This window comes from Centruroides sculpturatus, unplaced genomic scaffold (genome assembly GCF_000671375.1).
Source record: "Centruroides sculpturatus isolate CEXI.00-Female unplaced genomic scaffold, Cexi_2.0 scaffold572, whole genome shotgun sequence".
In the NCBI taxonomy this organism is placed as follows: Eukaryota; Metazoa; Arthropoda; class Arachnida; order Scorpiones; family Buthidae; genus Centruroides; species Centruroides sculpturatus.
Genome location: NW_019386150.1, coordinates 379056 through 391005, shown reverse-complemented (window position 1 = coordinate 391005; position 11950 = coordinate 379056). Strand labels below are relative to the sequence as shown.

Sequence of the window (11950 nt, the reverse complement as noted above, 5' to 3'; positions counted from 1 at the left end):
GCAAATGAAATTAAGATTCTCTGAGCTGTACCACTCAGAAGGGATATTCATATTTTACTGATATACAAAGTTAATTCCATGCTGCTAAATTTTATTTTCAATGTATTGTCACAAGACAACTCAATAAGATTCTCTTCTTCTGCAGCAGTAAATTCAGATAAGAGTACTGGCATTAAACGAATCTTGAATTCATGCAAATTTATCAATATTATCATTTTGAAAATATTTCTCAACCGGGTAATAAGCTGTGATAAATGTTCTTCAAAAATAGAGTTCATACCTCGAGAGAAATCACCTCCATTGGAAGTCAAACACTTGCAACAAGGGGAAACATCCTTTCCTCCATCTTCATTTATTTTTCTTTTCCATAGTTTTAATTTTTTTTTTATAAAAGCTGAAATTTTCTCAATTGACTTTAAAAGGTGCATGTTGCTTCCCTGCAGGGAGAGATTTAGAGCATTCAGCTTTTCAAAAATATCACATAAGTATGCTAATTTTACCAAAATATCTTCAATCACAAAATTTTTGGCATACTTGTGGTCTTCCTCTTAAAGAATAATATAAATTTCCTGTCGCAGTTCAAACATACGAGACAAAATATTATCTCGAGAGAGCCATCGCTCTCTTGTGGTGGTGATTTGTACTTTCTCAAAGTGCTGTAGTACAACAAAGACGTATGCTCGGATCCCACATTCTCACATAGTTTTTCGAAAAATCTTGCCTTCAATGGCCATTTTTTATAAAGTTTACTACATGTACTACATATTATGGTTCAATGCAGGACTCAGATATTTTGATGCAAGTGCTTCCCTGTGAATAATGCAATGGGTCCACAGTGCATCAAGGTCTTTGCTTTGAAAAAGTGCTTGCAATCCTCCATAATATCCAGACATAGAAAGAGCACCATCAGTAAAGATACAAATGCATTTGGTCCACTCCAAATTATTTTCAGATATAAAAATATCAAGGATCTCAAACAAGTTGTGAGCCTTAGCACCAGCAGTAATACTTTTACAGAAGAGAAAGTTTTCTACAATGTTATTATTATCTATAAACTGTACATAGCAAATCAAGTGATCATCATTATTATTATTATTATGTGTCCTCATCCAGCTGCAACCCAAATTTCTTCCCTTCTTTTTTCAATAACTGGACATTGGAGGTCCTTCGCTATGTGCTGTATTCTGTGACTGATAGTGTTATTGGACAAAGGCACTTATGAAAGCTGCTTCCCAGCAGACTCACAGATCATAATTTTCACCATATCTATAGCAGCCAGTAGAATGAGTTTTTCTGCGATGGTATGAGGATAGAATTGCAAAATATAAAAAATTTTGCAATTATACATACCACCTTTATTACTGAGTTAATGATTTGCATCTTAGATGCAAATCATTAACTTTGACTGCTAGATGTTGCATCATTAACATTGTCTGCTAGATGTTGCATCTTATCACATTAAATTGAAAGTGGAAGTAAAATTATGAAAAATTTTATATTATTTTGCGGCACCCCTGTGAGGAAGTCACAGTTCCCCGGGGTGCCACAGTGCTCACTTTGGGAACCACTGACATTATGTGTTGGTATATAATATACTTGCATATTATGCTGGTATACTTAATGTTAAACCTTAAATGTAATCAGTTATGGCTTTTGAACTTAATATTTATACTTTTAAAGATTGGCAACTGCTTTAATAATTTTAATAAAATATATGATGTAGTTATAAACAATATTTAAATGGAAAAAATGAAATTCTGACAAATCTTAGCAATTATATTGCTATTGTTCTGTTATGGCAATTATTTAGGTATAGTGTTGAATCTTTTATTGTAGCATTGTGAATAATAGAGCCATGATATAAAACACGAAAAACATTTTGTGTGAAATATTTATTTTTAGTTAATTATTTAATCTAGTGAATGTTAACATAATTTAATTATTATTTTCAATAGTAAATTTTCATTTTAAAACATTTAAGTAAAATTGATTATAAAAGATCAAATTTTATCTTCCTGATGAACTTAACTGATAAGAATTAATTAGCTTAGTAAAAGTAGTTTTTGTATGTTTCATGTTTTTTTCTATTAAAGAGAAAATTAATGTAGCATTGCAAGTTACTTAACTTTTTGCATATGAAATCATATACATTGAATTTTTTTTATCTTACCATTGATTATTCTATGTTATATTTTTTATTGCTTACAATTGTTTAATTAATATATACAAAATTGTTGTTGTTTATATACAGACTTATTATAAATTGTAACACAGATAATCATAAAGTGATACAAAATGCTGGGTTGGGCTGCTAAAGATGGTTGGGGCAGACTCCCTAGTAACTATGTGAAATTCATATATATTAATACTTTCAATATATGATGATTCAATATATTATACGGTTGAGCATCGATTATCCGAATATCGATCAACCGAAACATCAATTAACTGAAAGCTTTCCAGTAGGCGAATTTAAGTTTCCGCTAGTGCTGTGGCACTGCAATATTTGGCTATGTTTTGGGCTACTCCAATATTATTTTTATTGGTGTGCATGTTTTAGCTGGCAGCACTGGCACGACCATGAGAGGGTACTTAAGGATGTGCCAGGATTTGAACAAATTTCAACATGGGATAGGTTAATATATTTTTTCATACATAATCAGTTATCCAAAAAATTATTTTCTGAACAACCCCAGTCCCCAATTGATTCAGATAATTGATGCTCTATGTATATTCAATCATTTAGAGAAAAGAACTATTAAAATGAGGGCATTTATTTCTTCTTCTTCTTCAAAAAAAAAATACAATTGATTTTGAAGAAAATATATGTTGTTGTTTAAAATTCATTTTATTTAATTCACTACACATCAATACTTAATAAATTTTCACATAATCTTAATAACACTACAGATTACATTCCTAATCATGTTAAATTTTTTCTGATTATTATTTAAAATTAGCATGCCATTATGAAATATATTCAGGGTATTACAAGATAATTTAGCAAATGTTTTCTCAGAAAATTTTTGTGTTGTGAAACTTTTTGAAGACTTCATTAATTGAAAGCTTCCAGAATATGATGATAAAAAATAACCTAAATGTAACATTAGTTTTATGTTTAACAATATAAATTTAAAAGTTTTCTCTTGGATTATAAGAATTTTTTTGGCTTTAATTTTTAGGATAACAATCAGAGATTTATTAAAAATTTCATTATAATGCAGTTAAATTCAAAAATATAATGCATTATATTTGTTTGATACTTGCAGTGAAAAGTGTAGAAAAACATACTTAGGATGCTTAATAGCATGTCTGACATGCTATTAAGCATTATTTTTTAAAATTAATTTTCTACAATTGTCTACATTAGTAATGATAAAATAATAATATCTAGATTATTTTAATGATGATGTATTTCAGAATGTAATTGGACTATGGCAGACTTCTTTGATATGTCATAGACACAAACAGTAAATAAAAATTCTTACAACAATTCTGTCAGAAGATTTTTCCAAATAGACCTGTCATATATACTGTATGTAATAAATATTAAACTTGAATAATGCAATATGTTTCTGGATGTTAACTCAGCTGAGAATATCATTTTGTGAGAATAAGAACAAATGAGTTTATTTTTGTTCTTTGCAAATGATGACAAATTACCAGTTTGAGAGGACAAAAAATTAACTAGACAAATGTAAATCAGAAATTGTAACATTGTGATCCTTATATTATTTGCTATCATATTTTATACATACCACCTTTATTACTGAGTTAATGATTTGCATCTTAGATGCAAATCATTAACTTTGACTGCTAGATGTTGCATCATTAACATTGTCTGCTAGATGTTGCATCATTAACATTGTCTGCTAGATGTTGCATCTTATCACATTAAATTGAAAGTGGAAGTAAAATTATGAAAAATTTTATATTATTTTGCGGCACCCCTGTGAGGAAGTCACAGCTCCCCGGGGTGCCACAGTGCTCACTTTGGGAACCACTGACATTATATGTTGGTATATAATATACTTGCATATTATGCTGGTATACTTAATGTTAAACCTTAAATGTAATCAGTTATGGCTTTTGAACTTAATATTTATACTTTTAAAGANATTCTTTTCATGAAATATTTAGTTATTAAATGTTTAAATAAAATTAAAGGATTAAATAATGGATAACATACAATGTTGGTGTAGTTAAAAAATTTCTTTCAGATGATGATTAATTTACTCTCTCTCTTAGTCAATAAGTAATAATTTGTTAACTGAGACAGAGCATAAATTAAATAACTTATTAAATTAATAATTTATTTAATTTTAATAGTTTAATAAGTTATTTCATTTGTAACATAATTTTATAAATTCTTTATACTTTACAATAATTTTATATTCTTATTTTAATATAAAAATGTTTTAATATGTAGATGGGCCACATGGTCCCTCAGATCCTTGGTCCACCAATTCCAGCCTGCAGTACTCTTATACGTCCTCCATGATTGATAGCATAGCTTCCCATCAGTCACAACCATCAATTCATCTTCCACACGAACCAATGGTAAGAATGTTTTAGCATTTTATTTTTATTTATATCTAGACTGATTAGTTTATTAAACAGTATCATTCAGGATTTATCATTCTTATATATAAATAATTTTATAAATTATCTAATATAATAAGGCTCTAAAGGGAAACAGATAAACGAAATTTCAACATGATGATACTATAGATAAATTAGTATAGGTACTGTGTGTATCTTCATGTCATAATAATTTTATTTGTTTAAAATTTTTATTTTATAATAACAATTTATAGATTAGATGAAAAATGAACATTCAAAAACTGGTTGACATCAAAAGGAAAACAATTTTAAAATACATTCTAAAAACAGAATCTCTAACATTTGATAAAGTTTGATGCTTGATGAAGGCTCCTAAATGAGTCGAAAACATTTCGTTTTTTTGTATTTAATTCAAATACATATTATTTGCTGGAAATTTTGTATGCATGATATGTTGTTTTTAATTTATGTTCAAACATATTTATTATTCAATAATATGAATTTGATTGTGTTACTATAGTTTATTCTGTATTATTTTATAATACAATCTTTTCTTTTTGGTTAACATTGATTAATTTTTGTTAAAATGTGTAGTTATATAAATTAATAAGTATAAATGAAATATAGAGTTAATATTAAGAGACTATTGCATTGTACTGCATTTGATAATTTCAAATAAATCAGATTAATTTATATTATTGAATTCTGATTGTATGAAATAAGAGTGATTTTTAATTTAAAAAAATAAAATTTATTAAAAACAATTATGAAAATATTTTATTTTATATACACACATCATTTTTAATATAAAAATATTAAAAATAGTATATATTGTTTATAGAGAACTGAGGTTTTCTAAAAATAGTATATATATATATGCAAAGTCAAACCTTGGTTTTTGATCATAATGTTTTTCTAAAAGTTGTTCTAAAACCAAAACAAATTTTTCTATAAAAAATATAAAATGGATTCTGTTTCTGACCCCAAANTGTGCATTTTGTATTTTACTTTTATTATTTAATTTGACTTAAGCACCTTTAAACACAAATCCTTGGATGCCATTTATATTACATGAATGCCAATTAACACAATTTTTATTAATTAATTTGATTTAAATTCAACTTCTATGCATACCAAAAAATGGAAATTGTATTTTGCCTGCATGTGGATTGAAATTTAATTTTAATAACAACATAATCAATGAATTGTGTCATGATGTCCAGTGACATAAGGTGATCGCAATACCACTGACTTCTGAATCAGTAGTTCTGTTGCTGATTGGTTGGGTTGTCGACTTTCTTTAACATAGAAAATATAGGGAGTTGACTATCTGTGTGTGTCTAATGTATGGTACTGATTTGTTCAAAAACCAAGATTTGACTGTGTGTTTGTGTGTGTATATTATATATATAAAAAGCGTGCAGTGCCATAATGCTGTAAATGCCAAAATAGAAATTTTTCAGGAGATGTAAAAAACACTTTTTCTAATGAATGAATTCATTTCAATTTTACAATAAAATGGTAAACTCACTGTGTTACAAATTCTCCGTAATATCAAAATGATGTAAATATAAGTCATAATGTTTTGAGTGCCAAAAGTCACATGACTTACACTCTGGTGCTTTAAACATTATATCTTTACATAAATTCATCTTCAAAATACAGTCACTTAAAGTGCCAATATTGCCACAATATTCTTTTGCGGCAGAAAATATTGCATTTAGAATTTAGTTCTTCAATAAAATGTATTTACATAAAAATGGCATTTACAATGTATTGGCATTGCACACTTCATGTATAGCAAGTGCTTATTAGTTTGACATTGATAATTTGTCAGAATTATGAGAAATGAAATAATGACTTAAACAAGATTTGAGAAACTTTTAAAATTTACTGCTTTAATCATAAAATACAGCAATTTTTAAATTTAAATGGTTAGAATAGCTCATTACTAGAATTAGCACATTTATAAAATAAAAAAGTATAAGGGTATTATCATTTAATCAATCTTTATAAATTTTGAATGAATTATTATTCAATATATTTACATAAGTTATATATTTTTAATAGTGCATTTGAAATTTGTCAACATTCATGTTTTCATAATCTATAAGAAAAAAAGCATTAGTATAGCATAGCCATACTAGTAATAGTTTATTTTATAAAATTTTTAGCTTCAGTATTGTGGAGCAATGAAAAGACAAAAGTAAACTTATAAAAAAAAAAACTTCATAAGTTATCTGATTTGTTAACTTATACAGTGTATGTCTCATTTTTTTGATAATACAGTGCCTATATTTTTTCTTAATTTAGAATGATAAATATTGGTTTTTCATATGAACAACAGAGATAAAGCTGGATAAGTATTTGAGCAAAATTTTAATGCATACAGTAAATTTTCAGTAATTTTTAATATCCTTCTTTTAGGAAACAATAACGTAAGTAGTAATGAAAATAGAACATTACAAAAATTTAAAAAATTAACATTTATGTAATGTAGAAAACAGAATACCAAATTAAAATTAAGGTAATCAAATGTAGTAAAGAACAAACTACTTAAATAAGAATTTAAATTACATTTAAACAACAGAAATACATAAATACATAGTATTGGTACAACAGAATACTGGTTTTCTTTGAATTAGTGAACACTTCATATAGTGAAGTGATTTCCAAGCATTATATTATATGCATTATATATATTTCCAAGCATTATATATTCACATTACCTATAATATGTATATTATATTATATAGATTATAAATTATTCCTGATAATTATTTTAAATAAATCACAGAGAGATTTATTTATAATGTTATCAGGAAATATATGAAGAAATATGTAGCCCACAGAAAGTGTTTTAGATCAAATTTCTTTGATATTAAGGGGGGACAAGATTGCATTATCAGTTTTGTTGTAGATGATATTACTATCTGTGAAAAATGAGGTCAACTTCATTTTTTTAAATGGGAACCCCAATTTTTATTCTATATAATTCTACATAAAAACTAATAAACTTTATTTAAACTGTGTTTTTGAGAGATGTAATTGTCAGAAATTATGATTGTTTGAAGGTGTGAGTGGTAGTTGAAAATTGCACATTTTACAGTAGTGGAAAAAGTTGACATAATTTCTGTTCACAGGGAAACTAATAGAAATGGATACCGGTAATTGTACATTAACTGACAGAAATTATCCCAGTGTTATGACTTCTCATTGCATCGTTAATTTTATTTACTGAAGTGGGAAGCTGTAAACAAAATCTAAGTTTCAAAGAAATACTATAATAAATATATAATAATTAATAAATAAATGAAGATGCAGAAATTGGTGTTTTAGCTACAGTAGCTTGAAATCTTTCCACTAGTTCCAGACAAATTGTACAAGGTTCTGAAATGTCTAAAATTAGTTTTTTTAGTATACCTAAATGGCACATATTTAATCCTTATCATATTTTGTTCCACCAAGAACTCCATGGCGATGACTTTCAGAACCATGTAAACTTCTGTCATTGGGCAGAACAACAAATATGAAATAATGACAATTTTTTTTTAACAAGTATCATAGTGAAGCATCATAGTGAAATAGATTGGCATAAAATATTTTTCCCTAAGATAAAATATTTCATCCTAGGGGATATGTAGTCTAGAAACCAAACTTATAACTTTGAATGTTTATAACATTTCTCAAAAAATATTTTATCTAAAAGTTTATTAATTTATGTAGAATTAATTTATAGAAGAAAAATATTGTGTTCTTGTTTAATCAAATGAAGTTGACCTCATTTTCTCCAACAGTAATGCTATCTATGATGAAAATGATAGTCTATCTCATGTTCTCCTTGATATCATAGAATTTGGTCTGAAACATTTTTTCAAGATATATATGTTTTGAGATATTTCCCAATAAACGATCCATCCTGTATATAGAAAAGAATTACCAGAAACTTCTCAGCTTTCAATATGCAAGTTCAAATAGGAGAGTGCACTAATGGTGATTAAAGCATCAATTGATGTACAGAAAATAAAAAGTAGAGAACTGAAGATGGACATAAGTATGTCTTTGGTTTCTGGAAAAATTGAGATGGCAGATGAATAATGTCTCTCATGAAAAAAGATTTTGTTACATGTTTAAAAATACTCTTGGTAAGTTCAGACAAAGAAAAAAACTGTTGGATTAGTTTATAATTGCATGTTAAAATTAGTGGTCAAATTTTATCTATGTGCAACATCATTGCCACGGTCGCAACTGTTTGTGCTCCCGACTGACTCTTCCTGGAGGGGAGCCACCAGCAGGCTGCTGAGTGTATAATGTCACTAGTTATTGATGTGTGTGTTCAAGAAGTACTGTGAATCAATAACTAGTGACATTATACACTCAGCAGCCTGCTGGTGGCTCCCCTCCAGGAAGAGTCGGTCAGGAGCACAAACAGTTGTGACCACCACCATGACAGTGCACATAGGTAAAATTTAACCAAATTAGTAAATAACCTACTGTACATCTGCTTTAAAATTGACTTTTAAATACAGGTAACCCCTGAATTATCTATACATAATTATGGTAATAGAGAGAGTGTATTTATTCGAACTTGGTATTTATAATTAATGTAATTTGTATTGTGTCATTGTGTCAAGCAAAATTTTTGTTGCTTAATATTGTGAAAAGAGAGCAATTTTCTATACTCAAGATCTGATATTTTAAAAATACTGGTATTTGGTATATCACATAATACAGTGGTTCCCAAACTTTTTTAATTCTCGGCACCCTTGCTAAATTCAGATTTTTCCAAGGAGCCCTATGTCAAATTCTAACAAATACAATTTACGAAATAGCAAAATAGCCAATATCTTTTTAATTAAAGAGTTAGGATGTTAAGTAAAAAATAAATAAAACATGTATTTAAGGTAACAAAAAAATGTAATTAAACAAATTCAATTAATTATAATTAGTGGAATGGATGAGCCTGTTGATCACTGCACATTTTCTCAAACCTTTGAATCAAACTGGACACAGCCACCCTCATTTCCTTCTCCACATTGATTTTCGTTCAATGCTTAGTTTTTATCATAGTGACAAACTCAGCTTTGCACAAATAAGAAGTCACAAATGAAATTAAGATTCTCTGAGCTGTACCACTCAGAAGGGATATTCATATTTTACTGATATACAAAGTTAATTCCATGCTGCTAAATTTTATTTTCAATGTATTGTCACAAGACAACTCAATAAGATTCTCTTCTTCTGCAGCAGTAAATTCAGATAAGAGTACTGGCATTAAACGGATCTTGAATTCATGCAAATTTATCAATATTATCATTTTGAAAATATTTCTCAACCGGGTAATAAGCTGTGATAAATGTTCTTCAAAAATAGAGTTCATACCTCGAGAGAAATCACTCCATTGGAAGTCAAACACTTGCAACAAGGGGAAACATCCTTTCCTCCATCTTCATTTATTTTTCTTTTCCATAGTTTTAATTTTTTTTTTATAAAAGCTGAAATTTTCTCAATTGACTTTAAAAGGTGCATGTTGCTTCCCTGCAGGGAGAGATTTAGAGCATTCAGCTTTTCAAAAATATCACATAAGTATGCTAATTTTACCAAAATATCTTCAATCACAAAATTTTTGGCATACTTGTGGTCTTCCTCTTAAAGAATAATATAAATTTCCTGTCGCAGTTCAAACATACGAGACAAAATATTATCTCGAGAGAGCCATCGCTCTCTTGTGGTGGTGATTTGTACTTTCTCAAAGTGCTGTAGTACAACAAAGACGTATGCTCGGATCCCACATTCTCACATAGTTTTTCGAAAAATCTTGCCTTCAATGGCCATTTTTTATAAAGTTTACTACATGTACTACATATTATGGTTCAATGCAGGACTCAGATATTTTGATGCAAGTGCTTCCCTGTGAATAATGCAATGGGTCCACAGTGCATCAAGGTCTTTGCTTTGAAAAAGTGCTTGCAATCCTCCATAATATCCAGACATAGAAAGAGCACCATCAGTAAAGATACAAATGCATTTGGTCCACTCCAAATTATTTTCAGATATAAAAATATCAAGGATCTCAAACAAGTTGTGAGCCTTAGCACCAGCAGTAATACTTTTACAGAAGAGAAAGTTTTCTACAATGTTATTATTATCTATAAACTGTACATAGCAAATCAAGTGATCATCATTATTATTATTATTATGTGTCCTCATCCAGCTGCAACCCAAATTTCTTCCCTTCTTTTTTCAATAACTGGACATTGGAGGTCCTTCGCTATGTGCTGTATTCTGTGACTGATAGTGTTATTGGACAAAGGCACTTATGAAAGCTGCTTCCCAGCAGACTCACAGATCATAATTTTCACCATATCTATAGCAGCCAGTAGAATGAGTTTTTCTGCGATGGTATGAGGATAGAATTGCAAAATATAAAAAATTTTGCAATTATACATACCACCTTTATTACTGAGTTAATGATTTGCATCTTAGATGCAAATCATTAACTTTGACTGCTAGATGTTGCATCATTAACATTGTCTGCTAGATGTTGCATCTTATCACATTAAATTGAAAGTGGAAGTAAAATTATGAAAAATTTTATATTATTTTGCGGCACCCCTGTGAGGAAGTCACAGTTCCCCGGGGTGCCACAGTGCTCACTTTGGGAACCACTGACATTATGTGTTGGTATATAATATACTTGCATATTATGCTGGTATACTTAATGTTAAACCTTAAATGTAATCAGTTATGGCTTTTGAACTTAATATTTATACTTTTAAAGATTGGCAACTGCTTTAATAATTTTAATAAAATATATGATGTAGTTATAAACAATATTTAAATGGAAAAAATGAAATTCTGACAAATCTTAGCAATTATATTGCTATTGTTCTGTTATGGCAATTATTTAGGTATAGTGTTGAATCTTTTATTGTAGCATTGTGAATAATAGAGCCATGATATAAAACACGAAAAACATTTTGTGTGAAATATTTATTTTTAGTTAATTATTTAATCTAGTGAATGTTAACACAATTTAATTATTATTTTCAATAGTAAATTTTCATTTTAAAACATTTAAGTAAAATTGATTATAAAAGATCAAATTTTATCTTCCTGATGAACTAACTGATAAGAATTAATTAGCTTAGTAAAAGTAGTTTTTGTATGTTTCATGTTTTTTTCTATTAAAGAGAAAATTAATGTAGCATTGCAAGTTACTTAACTTTTTGCATATGAAATCATATACATTGAATTTTTTTTATCTTACCATTGATTATTCTATGTTATATTTTTTATTGCTTACAATTGTTTAATTAATATATACAAAATTGTTGTTGTTTATATACAGACTTATTATAAATTGTAACACAGATAATCATAAAGT

General features: G+C 28.1%; 1 protein-coding gene across 1 annotated transcript in view; it reads left to right on the top strand.

Annotated features, from left to right (window-relative positions):
* LOC111613818 (transcription factor 4-like) overlaps nt 1-11950 on the top strand; it is a 254159-nt gene that overhangs the window by 115423 nt on the left and 126786 nt on the right. The window contains exon 6 of the mRNA XM_023355168.1: nt 4430-4560. Within this exon, the coding sequence (XP_023210936.1) occupies nt 4430-4560 (131 nt within the window). The remainder of the gene's footprint in view (nt 1-4429; nt 4561-11950) is intronic.